Source organism: Thunnus maccoyii, chromosome 22 (genome assembly GCF_910596095.1).
Source record: "Thunnus maccoyii chromosome 22, fThuMac1.1, whole genome shotgun sequence".
Taxonomy (NCBI): domain Eukaryota; kingdom Metazoa; phylum Chordata; class Actinopteri; order Scombriformes; family Scombridae; genus Thunnus; species Thunnus maccoyii.
The window spans coordinates 5,954,626-5,974,352 of record NC_056554.1 but is presented as its reverse complement, the minus strand read 5'-3'; the positions used below and the strand labels follow the sequence as shown (position 1 = coordinate 5,974,352).

Here is a 19,727-nt window from a genome sequence, read left to right as displayed (position 1 = left end):
TTTCATTGACTCTAACACATTTTTGTTGCTCTCTGCCTCTCTCATGATGCACTGGATCTCCCCACTAATGCAGACAGAGCCGAATCGTTGTCATAAAAATGAGATTGCATAGAGCCTGAATCAACAGCGTGATCTTATTTTGATTAATCGTGCAGCCCATCATATCTTGTGTGTATATTGTAGAAAAATGTAACTTCAATACAGCACAGAGTGCAGTGTTGTTTCTCCAGATTACAGCTTTAAAAAAGTATCAAGTATGGATGAATTGCTCAAAATTATTCTTGTTTATTACCAATTATTGAGCATAAATGGACTCCACTGTGTCTTGTTAGTGCTGTGTTTATATTGGATATAGTTGTTTATTTTTTAGTGATTTCAAATCAAATCAAAGATGAGGAGCCTTTATCTTCCTCGTATATCTCTCACCATTACAATCATAGGTGGCAGTGAACATGTGATCCTGTTTCCTATACAGTGTCACTTCAGATTGGCCAATCAAACGCAGTCTTGTCTATGAGGAGTGGAGAAAAGTAAATGATCTTTTCATTTCACATGGCAAGTTGAACATGATGACATCTCCAGTGTTTGCTTTCTATCTCACATGTCTGTTCTTGGGGAAAATGGGTGAGTTACGTGTTTGTGATTCCAACTTTTATCTGTTAGAGTGGTTGGTTTTCAAATATTAACTGATTATGTTGAATTCTATAATTTTCAATACTTTTTGTCTCTTATTTCACCTCAGCTCAGATGACTGATCTGAAATTCTCCTCATCTGTTCGTCAAGACAGTGGTTTTATATCAGCTAATGTTGGTGATGAAACGACTTTGCCATGTCTGTATGAAGGTAATGTTCCTGCAAAGCTTTACTGGTATAAGCAAACTCTGGGACAGAAAATTAAGCTCATTTCTACCTTCCATAAATATGAAGTAATCAGCACATTTCATGATGAATTCAACAGCAATCCTCGCTTCACACTGGATACTGAAAATGGTAAAAATAACTTGAGGATCATAGATTTGCACATTTCAGACTCAGCTACTTACTACTGTGTTAGTTGCTATTTAAACATGTTAGAATTTTTGGAGGGCACTACTCTCAGTGTAAAGAGTTCAGGTTTGAACATCCAAGCTTTAATCCATCAGTCGGCATCTGAGAGCATCCAGCCAGGAGGCTCTGTGACTCTGAACTGTACAGTACACACTGGGACCTGTGATGATGGAGAACAGAGTGTTTACTGGTTCAAAAATTCTCAAGAATCTCATCCAGGAATCATTTACACACATGGAGGCAGGAATGATCAGTGTGAGAGGAACAGCAACACACAAACACACACCTGTGTCTACAACTTGCCAATGAAGAGTCTGAATGTTTCTCATGCTGGGACCTACTACTGTGCTGTCGCCTCATGTGGACAGATACTGTTTGGAGACAGGACCACATTGGACATTGAGCGTAAGTACCTTTTTAGGAGATGTTGTTCCATCTGATACAGTCTTACTCCCTCATCAAGCTTAGGATGAAAGCTGAAAACATGCTGAAAGCTCTGTTTCTGGTGTCTGACTCTCTGTAGATGAGGTGGACTCTCTTGTCTTGGTGTATTTCTTGAGTGGAGCTTTGGCATTCACCACCATCGTCAGTGTTTTATTGGCTTTCTCAGTGTACAAGATGAAGAAGCGAAGCGGCTGCCAGTCAGGTACAGGCAAATGATACCACTTGTTTATGACAGTTTGTATTCACTGAATTTGGCTTTTGAATAAAAGAGCATTTTCTGTTTCACAATCAGAGCCTCAGCATGGATTTGCAGCTCCGTCCACAGCAGATGCAGAGGTGAATGCAGTTTCGATTAACTGTTGAATTGCCATTTAACCACCTTTTTATAGCACAACAATTAATTGTGTTGTGGACATTGTTTTAATTGCAGTGTGATTTACTTTTATATATTTTGTTAGCAGGGTTACCAAGACGCAGACAACCTCCATTATGCTGCTTTAAATGCAAATGTTGGAAACAGATCAAGAAGAGCGAGGAACAACTCCAAGAATGAATGTGTGTACTCCAGTGTAAAGCTGGAGAACTTATGAGGAAAGTTTCTTAGAATCTTGTTTATTGTGTATTGTAGTCTTAGATAAAAGTCTAGATAGAGGAATGTGCCTTGTGATCTGCAGTCAAAAGATGAGATTCTCTGTGTTCTGGTAGGGTTTAGTAATTGAGAAATTCAGGACTCTCTACTCTCTTTGTTGCTTGTCAGTGTGCTTTAAAGTTTATCTACAGGATGTCTCTGCTGTTTTCTTAAAAAAACATGTATCTTAAATCATATTCATATGTTATATATATTATGAAAAATCATATTCTTTTTGCTATTACAAAAGTACATTTAGAAGGCCAGATTCATTTATGCTGTACAACAAGCTACTGTTTGGTTATGAGGAACATGACAGGAAAAAGTGGTATTCTTTGTCTTTTATCTTCAATGAGTTTTAACCTGATTAACTGCATTGTGCTGTTCCATGAACATTTTGTGTCAGTAATGATGAAATAAATCTAACCATGGAACACTTGAGACAATGTCTGCATTATGTTTAAGCTCTGATAGTGCTACCTCTGGCTCATGATGCTCTGTGTACTGGGTAAAACATGTGGCTGGTCTCACTCGTCCCAGGCCAACAGTGTAAATAAATAATAATTTAATAATTGTTTGGACACACATTTTGTGCAGATACCGACACACATTCTCCCCACTGTGCTGGCCCGACAAAAAGAAAAAAAACAAAGTAGTCTTAATAATTGATGACAGCTCTCTTCTAATACAACTGCTGTTGTGTTTGCTGAAAATTATTTAGGATAAACTGAATGAATGTTTGTTAAACATAAAAGCTCAGTGGCTCAATGAAGGAAGAATCTAGTAAAAAAAAAAAAAAATTATGTATAGTATATAGTATACATTAAGTATATAGTATTTACTTAATGTCAGAACCCAAGTACAACTGAAACCATACATGAAACATTTACTGAGACGTGTAACACACAATAAAAGTTTGACTAAAGTGGATAAAGCATTCAAATTAAAGCATTAAAAGATTTTATTACTTGTGATTCCCTAAGAAGTAGAAAAAGGCTCTTACCACGCAATGACAAAGGTCAAAATCTCAACAAATTGGGAAAGATCTCACTTATCCTCATTTATTCTCATGCTATTGTTTTTAATAGTAACATGAATTGGCCCCATTGACTGCAGTACAGTATATTACAGTCATCTGGCAGACACTTTTTTCAAGCACACCTTAGATTTTCCCATACATGTACATTGCAAGCAACTTGGATTTCAGTGTCTTAAGGAGCACCTGTCACCAGCTTCTACCAATTGAGCTAATATAATGTCACATCTTGCCTGGACTTAAAGTGTTTTTTTGGTCTTATGTTGTGTTCTGTGGGGTCTCCTGGTTTTGCACGTTTGTTTAGTCCCTCGGTTCATATTGCATCATTGGTTTGTTGGGTTGTGTGCTTGGGTTCGGGTTTGTGTTTGTGGTTGGTTTTGGATGGGTTAGTGTAGATGGCGTTGGGTTTGTTTTCTAGGTTTTTGTTCTGTTTCCCTTGTGTGTTCATGTACTCCTCCACACCTGCCCTGCATTTGGACTCGTTAGCCCTGCCCTGCTGTCTTCCCCACACCTGCCCTGTGTTAGCCTTGTCAGCCCTGCCCCGCTCCCTGTGTGTCCTCAGCCAATCAGCTCCCTGGATGTTTATTCCCCTCTCGAGTTCTCCACCCATCTCCCCACCTGCACCTCATCTCCTTGTTAGTTCAGTTTCTTTAAGTTCTGGTTTTCTGTTCAGTCCTTGTTGGATCGTTTTGTGTTGTTCCTTCTGCTAGTTCTGTTCAGCCCTGTTTACCTGTCCGCGACCATCCACAATTAAAGAGTTTTTCATCATATCTGCATTCCGGCCTCTGCGTTTGGGTCCACTCCTGCATCTCCTGAGCCCTGACAGAAGGGTCCCGCCTTCGCCGCCGGCCCCCTGCCCGGCCCCCTGCACGGCCTCCTGAAGGGTCCCGCCTTCGCTGCCGGCCCCCTGCCCGGCCTCCTGAAGGGTCCCGCCTTCGCCTTCTCCGCCGGCCCCCTGCACGGCCCCCTGCCCGGCCCCCTGCCCGGCCTCCTGAAGGGTCCCACCTTCGCCTTCTCCGCCGGCCCCCTGCAGGGTCCCGCCTTCGCCTTCGCCGCCGGCCCCCTGCACGGCCTCCTGAAGGGTCCCGCCTTCGCCGCCGGCCCCCTGCCCGGCCCCCTGCACGGCCTCCTGAAGGGTCCCGCCTTCGTTGCCGGCCTCCTGAAGGGTTTCGCCATTGCCTCTGGCCTGCAGTCCAACTTCCAGAGGGTTTCTGCCTTCGCTGCCAGCCTGCAGCCCAAACATCAGAGAAGCTCTTCACATCCGGCCGCCCTCCAGAGCATCTTCTGCCATCTGTTCTGCACCCCGGTCGCCCTCCCGAGCGAATTCACCTATCTGTCCAGCCCCCTGGCCGTCCACCTGGACTCTTATGCTCTGCCCCTGTCTGGCCATCTGCCTGTGCACCATCTTCCTGGTTCCCCATGTCCTGGCCCTTCCTGAGCACGACCTCCTTTGCTCCCTGCATTCTGGCTACCTACCCCTGCGCCACTTCCCTAGCTACCTGCTCTTTCATGGCCTATGGACTGTCAGTTTTGGCCTCCTCCTCCCCCCGTCTTGCGTCGGCCGTCAATCCTGTGTCCCTTGGTGGTGTTTGTGGGACGTCTGGGATCCGTCCCTTAAGGGGGGGTTCTGTCACATCTTGCCTGGACTTAAGGTGTTTTTTTTGGTCTTATGTTGTGTTCTGTGGGGTCTCCTGGTTTTGCACGTTTGTTTAGTCCCTCGGTTCATATTGCATCATTAGTTTGTTGGGTTGTGTGCTTGGGTTCGGGTTTGTGTTTGTGTTTGGTTTTGGATGGGTTAGTGTAGATGGCGTTGGGTTTGTTTTCTGGGTTTTTGTTCTGTTTCCCTTGTGTGTTCATGTACTCCTCCAAACCTGCCCTGCATTTGGACTCGTTAGCCCTGCCCTGCTGTCTTCCCCACACCTGCCCTGTGTTAGCCTTGTCAGCCCTGCCCCGCTCCCTGTGTGTCCTCAGCCAATCAGCTCCCTGGATGTTTATTCCCCTCTCGAGTTCTCCACCCATCTCCCCACCTGCACCTCATCTCCTTGTTAGTTCAGTTTCTTTAAGTTCTGGTTTTCTGTTCAGTCCTTGTTGGATCGTTTTGTGTTGTTCCTTCTGCTAGTTCTGTTCAGCCCTGTTTACCTGTCCGCGACCATCCACAATTAAAGAGTTTTTCATCATATCTGCATTCCGGCCTCTGCGTTTGGGTCCACTCCTGCATCTCCTGAGCCCTGACATATGTTTTTGTCAAATACAACTTTAGTTGGTCACTTTGTCTTTCTGTTTTTGATCATATTTATTGCCAGCTGTTTGCACTCATCATTTTGGTTTCAAAGTAAAACGGTACAGGAAGATTTTCAACTGACTTTATGTCCAAGTTTTTTGATCTGACTGAGCTGAGACAGCACCTGGGAAAGGCCAAGATATCCCAACAATTGGCGTCCTTTCTGAAAACATGAGGCCCTACAACTTCATTCTACTAATAATGTGGTTACAGTAAAGTCTGTCTGAATTCCAGTCACTCTGACACCTGTTGACCCTTATCTCTAATCTTTTTTTGCTTTGTATCTCTTTTAGTGCAACATGCTTTGTGGTTTTCAGCAGGACGTAGAAGTCTTTGAACTCTCACATACATGCTCCCTAAGATAAAGACCACTTCAACATCCCATAATTGTGCAGTCCTTTTCAGGTAACATGTATGGAAACTGAGTTATTGCTGCCTACTTGAAACACTACTTAAATATGATTGATAGCAAAAGACAGAACAACAAAGTAAAAGCAGATATTTAAAAGTATATTTCAACCAGAATGATGTAAAAAAAAAAAAAAAAAAAAATCCTAGATTTTATAATCAAATGTGATAAAAAAAGAGATCCAATTTAAATTCAACTTAACACGAGTCAATGAAAATAAGATCTACAACAGATTCTACTTACAAGATTAAACTGTCCTGATGAGGGTGATTTATAAGACAAAAGCCTGTTCAACCTCACCATCATGGTATCTATTCATACAGATTGCTTTGGTTTCAGGTTGAACACATGTGACAGTTTAACTGTGAGTGGTGTATGGTTTTGAGTCTCAATCAGTGGAGGTAGGAGATACTGGGTGTTGTGGAGTCTGATGGCTGATGGCACAAAGAGCCCTCTAAGCACTTAGAGGCACGTGGCTGGATGAGTCTGTGGCTGAACGTGCTCCTGAGCTGCCTCAGCTCAACATAGAGAGGATGAGAGTGGTGGTCCACGGTAGTTTTCAGCTTCCTTCTCATACTCTTCTCTGTTACTGCCTCCACACTGTCCAGTTCCATCCCCACCACAGAGCTGGCCTTCCTCACCAGCTTGCCCAGTTTGTTGGCACCACAAGTCCCTTTACCACCACCCCAGCACACCACAGCAAAGAAGATAACACTGGCCACTACAGACCAGTAGAACATCCGTAGCAGCCTAGTGCACACATTGAAGGACCTGAGCCTCCTCAGAAAGAACAGCCTGCTCTGTCAACACTGAGCCCTCTACAGGCCCTCTAGTTTGTTGGTGAGTTGCACCCCTAGGAACTTGTAGGTGTCCACCATCTCCATCCCCCACTTATGATGACAGGGGTGGGGGGCTTCTTTCTGTGCTGGAAGTCCACCACCAGCTCCTTGGTTTTCCCAGTGTTGAGCTGAGGGTGTCTGCTGTCACACCATCCTATGAAGTTCTCGACTAAGTCTCTGTACTCCTCCTCCTTGTCATGTGTGATACAGTCGACATTGGAGGAATCATCTGAGAACATCTGAGTCAAAGCATAAGTCAGAGGTGTAGAGGGTGAACAAAAATGGTGACAGTACAGTTCCTTGTGGTGCGCCAGTGTTGCTCGTCACTACATCTGACAAGCAGCCTTGCAGCCTTTCATACTGCGGTCTGTTGGTGAGGTAGTCTGTAATCCAGGCCACAAGGTCCTGGTCTACCTGAACCACAGAGAGCTTCTCAGCCAGCTGCAGAGGTTGGATGGTGTTGAAAGCAGTGGAGAAGAACATGATCGTCACAGTGCTTTGTAGTTCTTCCACAGCGGGTCTGGGCAGTCGCATAGCAAGGGCCTGAGGTGCTGGAGAAACAGCCTCTCAAAGGTCTTCATGAGTAAAAGGTGTAGTAAAGTAGGTGTATTAATCATTGCCATGTAAGAAAATTAAACAGAATCTATAACACATGAGGCTGTAGTAAATAAATTACAGATAGAATTTTTTCACATGTTCACTGTTCCAAGAGCTGAGGATACTCAGAGAGATCACTCCAAAGGGAAGAACTACAGCACATCAAACCGTCTGTTTCCTCAAGCATCAGATAAACATTTCCAACAGTGAGATTGCATTCAGAATTCTTCTGACAATCCCGGCGAAGGTGGCATTGAGAGAATGCCACCTTCAAGAATAACAAGTTTTATATATAGAAACAACGTCTGACTTACTCAAGAGACAACGCACAATGAGATCAATTTCTATTGAAGTTGCTAAAGTCTTCCTTTTTTGCAGTCAAAAAAATCATGTCCAAGAATAATTAGGGGGCAAATGTATTCAGTAATTTTCTGTGTATGTTTGACCTTTAATTTACTGTCCAAATCTGTCTTTTTGCAGCAGTACAGGTGACAGTCATGTGTTCCCTGGTCTACAGCGCGGCAAGAATATTGTCAAGTGTGAAGAAACTGCTCAAAATAATAGTGACAGGGTTTATTAATTACTTGTTCATTGATATGTACATCTGGCATCTTAAGGTAGTTATTAATTATCATGTCTGCCTAATAAAAATCAGTTCACTGCCAGAGGCTGAGCGTGGCTGAACTCCACTATATGTTTTTATTAGTAATACATTATCTTGAAACCTTACAATGGTTAATTAATCAATTATTATCTCCTTATGACTGAAACCAAGCACACCATGGATAATAAACTCATTTTACCAAACCAAATATTAAACAAACCTATAAAGTGAGTATGTCCTGTCAGTTAGATCAGTATGAATACATGTGTACTATGTGGTCATAAATTTCAGTGATTTTAAAGCTAATGTAGAGATGAGGAATCTGTACTAATCTGTATGTAGATCATTTAGCTCTCACCGTGTCTCAAGAAACAAACTTGAAACTAAAGATGACAGTGAACATGTGATCATGTTTCCTAAATAGGACATACAGTCACTTCTGGTTGGCCAATCAAACGCAGTCTTGATTCTTAAGAGTGAAGAAAAGATCAAGATTCTTTTCATTTAGCCCGACAGTTTGAACACGATGAGATCTGCAGAGTTTGTTTTCTTTCTGACATGTCTGTTATTGGGACAGAAAATGGGTGAGTTGTGTTTTTATGAATCCAGTTTGTGTCTTTTAAAATGTACAGTCATTCCTCCTTTAATTATGTGTTTATAATGTGAATTTTCTTTGTCTTTCATTTTACTTCAGCTCAGATGACTGATGTGAAATTCTCCTCATCTGTTCGTCAAGACAGAGGTTTTGTATCTGTTAATACTGGGGACAACTTGACTTTGCAATGTTTCTATGACGGTGATGCTGCAACAAAGTTTTACTGGTATAAGCAAACTCTGGGACAGAAACCAATAATTATCTCTACCTACTACAAGTATGAAAGGAATGGCACTTTTCATGATGAATTGAAGAACAATCCACGTTTCGCACTGGATACTGAAACTGGTAAAAATCACTTGAAGATCACAAATTTGCGCATCTCAGACTCAGCTACTTACTACTGCGCAAGCAGCTACTCATCCAAGTTTGAGTTTGCAGAAGGAACTATTGTCAATGTAAAGGGTTCAGGTTTGAACATCCAAGCTTTGGTCCATCAGTCGGCATCTGAGAGCTCTGTGACTCTGAACTGTACAGTACACACTGGGACCTGTGATGATGGAGAACACAGTGTTTACTGGTTCAAAAACTCTCAAGAATCTCATCCAGGAATCATTTACACACATGGAGGCAGGAATGATCAGTGTGAGAGGAACAACAACACACAAACACACACCTGTGTCTACAACTTGCCAATAAAGAGTCTGAATCTTTCTCATGCTGGGACCTACTACTGTGCTGTCGCCTCATGTGGACAGATACTGTTTGGAAACGGGACCAAGCTGGACGTTGGCAGTAAGTAACTTTTTCTAACACTGGTTGTCCTTTTTTATAAGTGTATAACTCGTATTTAAACTAAAAATAACACAGCTAAAAGCTTTCTACTGTCTTCTGGTGTCTGGCTCTCTGCAGATGAGGTGGATTCTCTTGTGTATTTGTTAAGTGGAGCTTTGACATTCACCACCATCCTGGTTGCTTTACTGGCTTTGTATGTGATCAACAAAAGAAACAGCTGCCAGTGTAAAGGTATGATAACTGCTATTCTTTGTAGTTGACAGTGTGTATTCATTGAACATGGCATTATAGTAAGCTCACTGTTTGATCTTTCTCAGAGTCTCAGGTGAGATTTTCAGCTCCCTCCACATCAAATGCAGAGGTATGTTCTTTTTCTTTTTTTAGATAAACTATTGTAATACCATTCAAACATTTTAAGCACAATTATTTTCTGGGATCTGTTTCTATTTTCATCAAATATTGTGATTTACAGTTTTATATTTTATGATCAGGGTCACCAAAATGAAGAAAACATCCATTACGCAGCTTTAAAGGAGCACAAGATCAACAGATCTAGAAGAGAGAGGAACAACACCGAGACTGAATGCGTGTACTCAAGTGTAAAGCAGTAGAACTGTTCATGTTTTATATTTGTTGCAGTGTAATAAGATATGCCTTTATTAGTGTTTCTAGCAAACTCATAAGACACTGAGATCATGTTATCAGTATATTTTTCTTGTGACTATAGAATGGAGCAGCCATAATTCCCAGAGATGAGTTGATTCAACTAGTTATTTGAGAATGTATGTTGGTGTTGGATTGAAGTAATAATATATTTATGTCAAATTAAAAAGTTTTTAATGTTCCATCCACAACCCAAGTCAAATTTTAGTAAATCAGCAAGCTAAGGACATTTTTACAAGATGGGCTTCGGAACAAGTGTATGTGAGACAGAAACAAATCAACACAGAATGGAAAAGACAGTAAAAGGGAAACATATGAGGCACAGAGAGCGGGTACAGTACTACAGAGCAGATATCTCATATGTAACTTTAAGGCAAACAAAGCTTTAACATTGTCTCACTCGTTCAACAAAGTTGGAAGGTTTTCGAATCATCTACTGGATTTTAGAAAAAAAAAATTCTCAAGGGATTATACATACAATAGCTTCAGCACTTCAAGGCCCTGAAAACATATTTTGTCAATCAGCTTCCCACTTTGAGCAATGGGACCCTTTATGAACATTCAAGAATGTTTTCTGCCAAAAGTTTTGCTTATTTCACTTGAGAGATATCTGTTTGAGCTGTTTTGTCTGCGCTCCGCTCAATAGTTTACTGTGGGCAGGGCTTGGTGGGAGTAAGGTGATGTCACGTATTTCTGCCCCAATCAGACTTTTGCTAAATTTGAATCAGAATCTGACGTCAGTTGTTGGGTTGTTGGGTTATTTTGCCAAGCCACTGTCAATCACATCTGTGCAAACCACACCCACACAGTCCTGATGAAGCAGATTAGCTGAGTTTTGAATGTTAAACTCTTAATAAAGAAAAACTAAGAATATTGTCTTTTTAACTTTAACTTGAATGTTTTTTTAAAGAAGTGTAATAACTTGCATGAATTCTGTGAAGTAGTAATAAATGTGGATGATATATAAGCAAAACATTCTGCCTTTGAGCCATGTACCATACTCACTATGTTTAATAGAGATATTCCTCTGGTGTTTCATGAGGTGGTGTCATGAGCTGAGAAGAGATGAGGCTCACCTCCCAGTTTCTGTACCTTATCAGAAAGACAAAATTAACCAAAAGAATGAGATGAGAATAGTGTTACACTAATGAGGATGTGTGTGGTCATATACAGTATCAGTCAAAAATTTGGACACACCCTCCCATTTTAAAGCTAATGCCATTGCTGACAAAGTTGAAGAGTCATTAAGTTGCTCATATACTCCTGACCTTGTAAATCCTCTCTTAATACTATTACTGGCTCTGAACATGTGATCATGTTTCCAAAGTAAGACATTAGGCGTCACTTCTGATCGGCCAATCAAACACAATGTTGTTTGTGAAGAAGAAGAAATTCAGTGATGCTATATGACAAGTTTCTGTGACACTTTGCACATCAGCATGTGCACGTACACGTACATGTGTATGAACCCACAAACCACAAATGTTATCTGCCAGTGTGATGACAAAATGTAAAGTGACAGAAAAGGATGAGTCATTCTTGTATGTTATGATAAAAAAAACCATAAACCAATCACAGGGGGTTAGTTTCAAACAATGGGCCTCATTCATAAGCAGTGCATATACACAAACTGTGCGTACAAATGTTTTAAACACAAATCCAGATTCATAAATATGTTCTTACCTGAATTTATTCTCACTCTGCAAACAAATTTAGAACTGCCTTAGACCATGCATACACACGGATCATAAACATCCCACGGTGTTAATAAATTATACGGTCAATATTTAGTCAAAATAAACAATATATTAGAACCACAATTATTTAAAAAATGATTGGATCTCAACATACAACATTTAAAAGTGTGAAATTGCTAATATTACACAACTTGTTTACTGATTGTAAAATTAATAGCCAAGACACTGTAATCCATAGATCATCATCACAAATGTAATGAAATTATTAATAGATTAAAACTGTCCTGTTAGATGACAATATCTTATATATTGAATGTGACAGCGATTAATTTCCTCCATCGGATTTGGCCGTGATATATGCAGCTTGTTAACCAGCAGTCTGTTCAGTGTCCTCACAGCCTGACAGTTCAGTAGTGGCACAGGGAGGGATGCTCTGCATCTTCACTGCATCATGGCCTGTTGTGGTGAGAGACGAAATACAGTGCACACCTGGTGCAGCAGTAGAGATTTATTTAGATTAATTCCACAGATCTACACATTTACCAACTTTTTATTTTATTATTATTTGCATTTCACTAGCAGCAAAGTTTTTCTACATTTTTACTATCACGGCCCTCTTTGCAATGAGTGACAGCGCTCTGCACTGCTGCACCACTCCAACAGGGCTTTCCTTATATAAAGACATGGGGGCATGATAGTATGCAAATAATGGATAGCATGCACGTGCCTGTCAATTTAGAATGATTCTGATTCACTAACATACGCACAATAGTAAGAACAAAATAGGCTGGTGCAAATGTGTCATGAATCCTACAGTAATTTTGCATGCAAACTTGTTTTGTGCACAAGGAACATTTCTATGCACATATTAGTGAATGAGGCCAAATGTGTTGTATGAAAGAAGTAAAATTACAACAACAGTTTTAAGTTGATCTGTGGTTTCCAAGTAAGGGAGCCTCAGATCATTTTCAGAGAGGTCTAGCAGGACGACTTGACATTTGCTCCAGATAAGAGAAAACAAAGGTGCTAAGAAAGACATTGCAGAGGCCAGGAGGTCTGCTACAACATATTTGCCTTGAGATTGATACATTTTTTAAGTGAGTCAGGTGTTGATTACTCAGAACTTTAAAGTTATAATCCTTAAGATTTTAATTCTGGTTGATTTAGGAAAACCTATGCTTACTGGTAGAAAGAGCAAGTTCAGTTTAATACTACAGGTCCCAGAATTGTGAGCCAGAAAACATTCCTTCAGCTTCACCTTTGGGGGGGGGGGGGGGTTCACTTCAGAAAAGGAAATAGAATAGAGAAACAAAATAATACACAAAGAAATAAAAAATAAAGTAGATGAGCAGAGCAGAAAATACAACTATATGACCTGGAATTGAGTGGCATTAAACTAATGGAACAATATTGAACACAAGGAATGTCAGTAGCAATGAAACTACTATATAATGAGGTAATTATGAAGAATGCAAATACATGACTATTGCAGTAAGAATGTTGACCATAATCAAAATGGGGGTTGTTTCATGAAAACATTAAGGATTATAACTTTAAAGGATTAAAGAGGAGATTAATAAGTAGCCACTAGTAGACCACTGCATCACTGAGCCACCTATTGGATGACAAGCATTTCCAAGCACCAAAAGCCTTTTATTCTTACCTTCATGCTTTTGTAAGCCTTTTCTGTATTTTTAAAGAAACATGAACAAAATATGTTGAGTGAATATGGTCCATTAGTGAGATCAGTATTATATGAGTGAGGATGTCTGTGCTAATTTATATTTTAGTGATTTTATATCTAATGGTAAGTTAAGGAGCCATTATGATCATGTTTCCTAAATAGGACATACAGTCACTTCTGGTTGGCCAATCAAACGCAGTCTTGTCTCTTAAGAGTGAAGAAAAGATCAAGATTCTTTTCATTTAGCCCGACTATATGAACACGATGAGATCTCCAGTGTTTGTTTTCTTTCTGACATGTCTGTTATTGGGACAGAAAATGGGTGAGTTGTGTTTTTATGAATCCAGTTTGTGTTTTTTAAAATGTATGGTCACTCCTCCTTTAATTATGTGTTTATAATGTGAATTTTCTTTGTCTTTCATTTTACTTCAGCTCAGATGACTGATGTGAAATTCTCCTCATCTGTTCGTCAAGACAGAGGTTTTGTATCTGTTAATACTGGGGACAATTTGACTTTGCAATGTTTCTATGAAGGTGATGTTGCAGCAAGGTTTTACTGGTATAAGCAAACTCTAGGACAGAAACCAAGAATTATCTCTACCTACTACAAGTATGAAAGGAATGGCACCTTTCATGATGAATTAAAGAACAATCCACGTTTCACACTGGATATTGAAACTGGTAAAAATCACTTGAAGATCACAGATTTGCGCATCTCGGACTCAGCGACTTACTACTGCATAAGTGGCTATTCACATGTGTATGAATTTTTAGAGAGCATTATTGTCAATGTAAAGGGTTCGGGTTTGAACATTCAAGCTTCGGTCCATCAGTCGGCATCTGAGAGCATCCAGCCAGGAGGCTCTGTGACTCTGAACTGTACAGTACACACTGGGACCTGTGATGATGAAGAACACAGTGTTTACTGGTTCAAAAACTCTGAAGAATCTCAACCAGGAATCATTTACACACATGGAGGCAGGAATGATCAGTGTGAGAGGAACAACAACACACAAACACACACCTGTGTCTACAACTTGCCAATGACGAGTCTGGATCTTTCTCATGCTGGGACCTACTACTGTGCTGTCGCCTCATGTGGACAGATAGTGTTTGGAAACGGGACCAAGCTGGACTTTGAGCGTAAGTAACTTTTTCTAACAAAGGTTGTCCTTTTTTTAATAAGTGCATAACTCCGTATTTAAACTAAAAATAACACAGCTAAAAGCTTTCTACTGTCTTCTGGTGTCTGGCTCTCTGCAGATGAGGTGGATTCTCTTGTCTTGGTGTATTTCTTGAGTGGAGCTTTGACATTCACCACCATCCTGGTTGTTTTATTGGCTTTCTCGGTGTATGTGATCTACAAAAGAAACAGCAGCCAGTGTAAAGGTATAACTGCTATTCTTTGGAGTTGACAGTGTGTATTCACTGAACATGGCATTATAGTAAGCTCACTGTTTGATCTTTCTCAGAGTCTCAGGTGAGATTTTCAGCTCCCTCCACATCAAATGCAGAGGTATGTTCTTTTTCTTTTTTTAGATAAACTATTTTATTACGACTCAACTCTTTTAAGTCCAATTATGTTTTGAGACCTAGCATTTCTTTTTATTTCTCTCAAGTGTTGTGGTTTTCTATTTTATATTTTATGATCAGGGTCACCAAAATGAAGAAAACATCCATTATGCAGCTCTAGGGGAGCACAAGATCAACAGATCTAGAAGACAGAGGAACAACACCGAGACTGAATGCGTGTACTCAAGTGTAAAGCAGTAGAACTGTACAAGTTTTATATTTGTTGCAGTTTAACAAGAGATGCCTTTATTAGTGTTTTTAGCAAACCCCTAAGACAATGAGGTCATACTTCTAGTAACTATAGGATGAAGCTGCATGAAGTGTTGCATTTCTAACTATTTTAACTACTTTCCATAATTCCCAGAGTTATACTGATTCAACCAGTTATTTTTGAGGATGTACACTCACTGAGCACTTTCTTAGAAACAACTGCGAAATCTAATGCAATCCAATACAAAAGCCCTGCCTACTTTCAAGAAGCTTATACATTTTCAGTTTTAGTTGACATTGTCAGAAAGGTGATAATTCTACTTTATGTTTATTATTGGGGTCATAGTGAGTGGTGGTGTACTGGAGTGTATTAAATTGAAATATGTTCCAAATATTTTGCTCCCCCCATGTATGCTAATGCGTGTCTACACTGGAGGCGTTCAGGCACAGTGTCACCCATGTATAAAATACACCCTAATGTATTAAGGGGGCGGACAAAATATTAGGAACACTTTTCAATATAATGCACTCCAGTACACCACCACCCACTACAACCTCAATAATAAACATAAAGTAGAATTATCATCTTTCTAACAGTGTCAACAAAAACTGTAAATATATAAGCTGTTGTATTGGATTGCATTAGATTGCACAGGTGTTCTTGCTAAAGTGCTCAGTGAGTATACATGTAAAGTTACCACTGAAACAGACCAGAAGTCGTAGTAAACGTGCTGATTTGTGCACCACGAACCCGCACTTGCAAACATCTTTTAATAGTTTCCTTTTGGTCAGCAGTGTTATGATAAAATCTCTCTTTAGCTTTGTAAGATGTGGTCATGTGCACATCACGGACCATCTGCACTTTTTGTCTCTTTGTATGTGTGGTTTCAATCAGGACGCCTCCACAGCGAGAGCCAACTGATTTTATAGTAGATCAGACTCAATTCTTTGTGACCTTTTGGGGATCAAATTTATATACTGTCAACTCAAATTTAATGCTTGAAAAAAAAGAAAATATATAAAGTAAACAACAGAAGACATAAAAATAGACGAAATCTCATTAAATGACACTAGACCTGGCTAGTGATTACCATGTTGTATTCTTAGTGTATCTGACAGGTAGTTAATCAATTATTATGCCTGCATGTTATTTGTTTGACATAATGATGATCGATTCATTAACTAAGGTTGAGCAAAACTGAACTCCACTGTACTGTAGGTTGCTGTTAATGTCATCTCTTAACTGTAAATGTTGGACTAAACACATCGAATAGACACAAAAAATAAACACATCTTGAAAGTGAGTGCAGCCCATCAGTGACAGTACAGGCTGTTACATAAGTGAGGATGTTGGTTGTGGTTATTCATTTTTACTCAACGTGATTTTTTTCAAGAGCCGGCCTTGACAGAATAAGTGCGAGTGAGCATGTGATCATGTTTCCTTAATAAGACTTTTGATGACACCTCCAGTTTGGCCAGTCAAATACAGGCTTGTCTCCGAAGACAGGAGAAATACTCCTCATTACTTTCAACGAAGAAATTTGAAACGACGACATCTCCAAAGGTTGTTTTTTGTTTAACATTTTTGTTCTTAGGGAAAATAGGTGAGTGGTGTTTTTAGTGTATTTTTTAGTCACTCCTCATGTCATTCCTCAATCATTCTTGTCTTCATTGTGATAAACTCTCTATAAATTTAAACTAATTGTGCATTTGCTTTGTCTCTCATTTTGCTTCAGTTCATTGAATTATCCTCATCTGTTCAGCAGGAAAGTGGTTTTCTGTCAGTTAATGTTGGTGATGAGGTGACTTTGCAATGTTTCTATGAAGGCGATGTTGCAGCAAGGCTTTACTGGTATAAACAAACTCTAGGACAGAAACCAAGGCTCATCTCCATCTTCTATAAGTACGAAACAAGTGGCACTTTTCATGATGAATTCAAGGACAATCCACGCTTCACGTTGGAAACTAACGTTGGTAAAAATCACTTAAAGATTTCCAATTTACACCTCTAACCATTTAAGTGGTTATTCATTTATGTTAGAATTTGCAGAGAGAACTATTGTCAATGTAAAGGATTCAGGTTTGAACATCTAAGCTTCAGTCCATCAGTCGGCATCTGAGAGCATCCAGCCAGGAGGCTCTGTGACTCTGAACTGTACAGTACACACTGGGACCTGTGATGATGGAGAACACAGTGTTTACTGGTTGAAAGACTCTCAAGAATCTCATCCAGGAATCATTTACACACATGGAGGCAGGACTGATCAGTGTGAGAGGAACAACAACACACAAACACACACCTGTGTCTACAACTTGCCAATGAAGAGTCTGAATCTTTCTCATGCTGGGACCTACTACTGTGCTGTCACCTCATGTGGACAGATAGTGTTTGGAGACAGGACCAAGCTGGACTTTGCCTGTAAGTAACTTTCTAGCCAGAGATTTGTGATGGTTATCTTCTAATCAAACTTAAGAAAAAAAAAAGCTAAAAGCTGTAATGTATCTTGACGTCTGGCTCTCTACAGATGAGGTGGACTGTCTTGTCTCAGTGAATTTCTGGCGTGGGGCTGCAGCGTTCACCACCATCCTGAATGTTTTACTGGCTTTCTTATTGTGTGTGATGAACAAGAGAAACCGCTCTCCTTGTGCAGGTAACTGGTGCTGTTTTTATCTTTAATGTATGTTCACTGAACATGACACGATATTAAGAAGGTTTAAATTCTGTTTTTTCAGATTCTCATACAAGAATTTCAGCAGCCTCAAAAAGAAATGCAAAGGTATTCTCTTTTTAGACTATTGAATTACTATTCAAATATACAGCTGTTGCACAGCACTTTTTTGTGTGCATAAATGGTTGTGCACCACACTGTGATATACTGTTTCTCATGTCCAGGGTTACCAAGATGGAGATAACCTCTATTACATTGCTTTGATGGAGATCAAGATCAACAGATCAAGAAGCCAGATGGATGACACCTGGAGTGAATGTGTGTACTTTAGTGTAAAGCAGTAAAGCTGGACATGTTTTATCTTTGTCTATGTTTAATCAGACTTTAAAAGGGTCATTTTACTTTCCCTAAAACAGCAGTTTTGTAAATATAACTTTACTTCATTGTGATCAATGTAGAGTTTTATCTTACCAATAAACTCTTTAACCCTTTCATGCATGAATTATGATAACCTCAGTCTGGATTTTTTTCCTAAGTGTTTTTAGGACACTCTGTGACTCTCAGCTGTTCTGTTCACACCAACTGGTGTGCAGCAGAACACACTTGCGTCCTGTGGCTGAAAAACTCTGATTATTCTGCTCCTGAGATGATTTACTCCTCTGGAAATAAAAAATGACACCTGCCAGTTTACTGAGACTGGCTCCGGAGAAGCTACCTGTGTGTACAACCTTTTCATGAGGAACCTCAGCTCTGATGATGCAGGAACCTACTCCTGTGCTGTGACTTCATGTGGAGAAGTACTGTTTGGAAATGGGACCAGGATTAATATTAACAGTAAGAGAACAGTTATATAAGAGTAGAGTCATTGTTCAAAATGTAAAATAGTAAATAACTTGTATAAGTGTTTTTCAGTTCACATTTGTGGAGTTGACAGTGCTTTGAGCCCCACAAACAAATTTACTTACACTGTATTCAACCCTACAGCCAGATGAGAAACTCAATACCAACATCTTTTCAATGTCCAACTCCAAATTTTCTACAATAACTGTGCATGGCAACTACAGTATAGTTAACATTAGGGAAAGATCGTGGTTATGGTTTGGTTAGGGTTATACAACTAAAACATGTGGTTACGGTTAAGAAAAGATTGTGGTTTCAGTTCATAAAAAAGAAAAATGTTAAATGTAGGTGTGTGACAGGATGCGAACGATGGTCTCCTGCATGACAGTCAGACCACCAAATCTTTACTTTCCTCCTCACTACATAAGGGCACACTACATCCTGCACTGACAATGACAGTTGGCACTGAACATTAATCATGAGCTGCAGAATCATCTAATATGAATATTACTGGGACTTTTTGTGTGTAATTTGGTTGAACTGACCATTTGAATATCATATTCTGCCCAATCCAATAACTGGCCAACACTGGAATGTTTTCTATATTCTAATTTTGTTCAATCAGTTGTGATGTCCAAGTAAGGGAATACATATGTTTCTTTGTCAAATAGTGGATATTGCACTGGCAGTTATTTGTATATACAAATCTAAATTAATTACTGTTTGTTTATCATCCTCTGTTAAAAGGAAACACAGCCGTCACCAAACCAGCTGAACTGAGTCCAACTGTTATTGTGCTGTTGCTGTCAAACGTCAGTCTTGGGATTGTGACTTTTATTCTTATATGGGCACTTTGCAGAAGTGTCACAAGTATTTAAGATGATGCATTGTATTGATCAGCTGTATATCTGCAGCGGAATCAGATCCACATTGGGTTACATTCGGCAGTAACTGGAATTGACAGTAGTTGTCTTTGTTTCTTTAGAGGCTAATGATGAATCTTCTGACAGCGATCAGGTAAGAGCACTAACAGAGTAATATGTTAGCTACATATAATCTTTATGTCTGATTTGCATGACGTCTTTCTGAGTGTTAATTATTAGAAATTTCAATTCA

General features: G+C 39.8%; 3 protein-coding genes and 1 pseudogene across 4 annotated transcripts; all 4 read left to right on the top strand.

Annotated features, from left to right (window-relative positions):
• Positions 1 to 353: 353 nt before the first annotated feature.
• Positions 354 to 2,473, top strand: LOC121890021 (immunoglobulin kappa light chain-like). Of its 2 annotated transcripts, none has more exons than XM_042402273.1 (5): positions 354 to 624; positions 743 to 1,453; positions 1,572 to 1,694; positions 1,785 to 1,828; positions 1,954 to 2,473. In XM_042402273.1, the coding sequence occupies exons 1-5, from the start codon at positions 567 to 569 to the stop codon at positions 2,080 to 2,082; spliced, it is 1,065 nt and encodes a 354-aa protein (XP_042258207.1). In that variant the 5' UTR covers positions 354 to 566; the 3' UTR covers positions 2,083 to 2,473. The 2 variants fall into 2 exon arrangements, with proteins under 2 accessions (XP_042258207.1, XP_042258206.1); XM_042402272.1 differs by having other exon boundaries at positions 1,951 to 2,473.
• Positions 2,474 to 8,318: 5,845 nt separating this feature from the next.
• On the top strand, positions 8,319 to 10,789 carry LOC121890037. Its single transcript, XM_042402293.1, has 5 exons — positions 8,319 to 8,470; positions 8,581 to 9,276; positions 9,394 to 9,507; positions 9,594 to 9,637; positions 9,768 to 10,789. The coding sequence occupies exons 1-5, from the start codon at positions 8,413 to 8,415 to the stop codon at positions 9,885 to 9,887; spliced, it is 1,032 nt and encodes a 343-aa protein (XP_042258227.1). The 5' UTR covers positions 8,319 to 8,412; the 3' UTR covers positions 9,888 to 10,789.
• A 2,795-nt stretch (positions 10,790 to 13,584) lies between these two features.
• On the top strand, positions 13,585 to 15,307 carry LOC121890034. The gene is made up of 5 exons (XM_042402289.1): positions 13,585 to 13,642; positions 13,753 to 14,463; positions 14,584 to 14,709; positions 14,793 to 14,836; positions 14,974 to 15,307. The coding sequence occupies exons 1-5, from the start codon at positions 13,585 to 13,587 to the stop codon at positions 15,091 to 15,093; spliced, it is 1,059 nt and encodes a 352-aa protein (XP_042258223.1). The 3' UTR covers positions 15,094 to 15,307.
• A 1,142-nt stretch (positions 15,308 to 16,449) lies between these two features.
• LOC121889887 lies at positions 16,450 to 18,115 on the top strand (annotated as a pseudogene).
• The last annotated feature ends 1,612 nt before the right edge of the window (positions 18,116 to 19,727 follow it).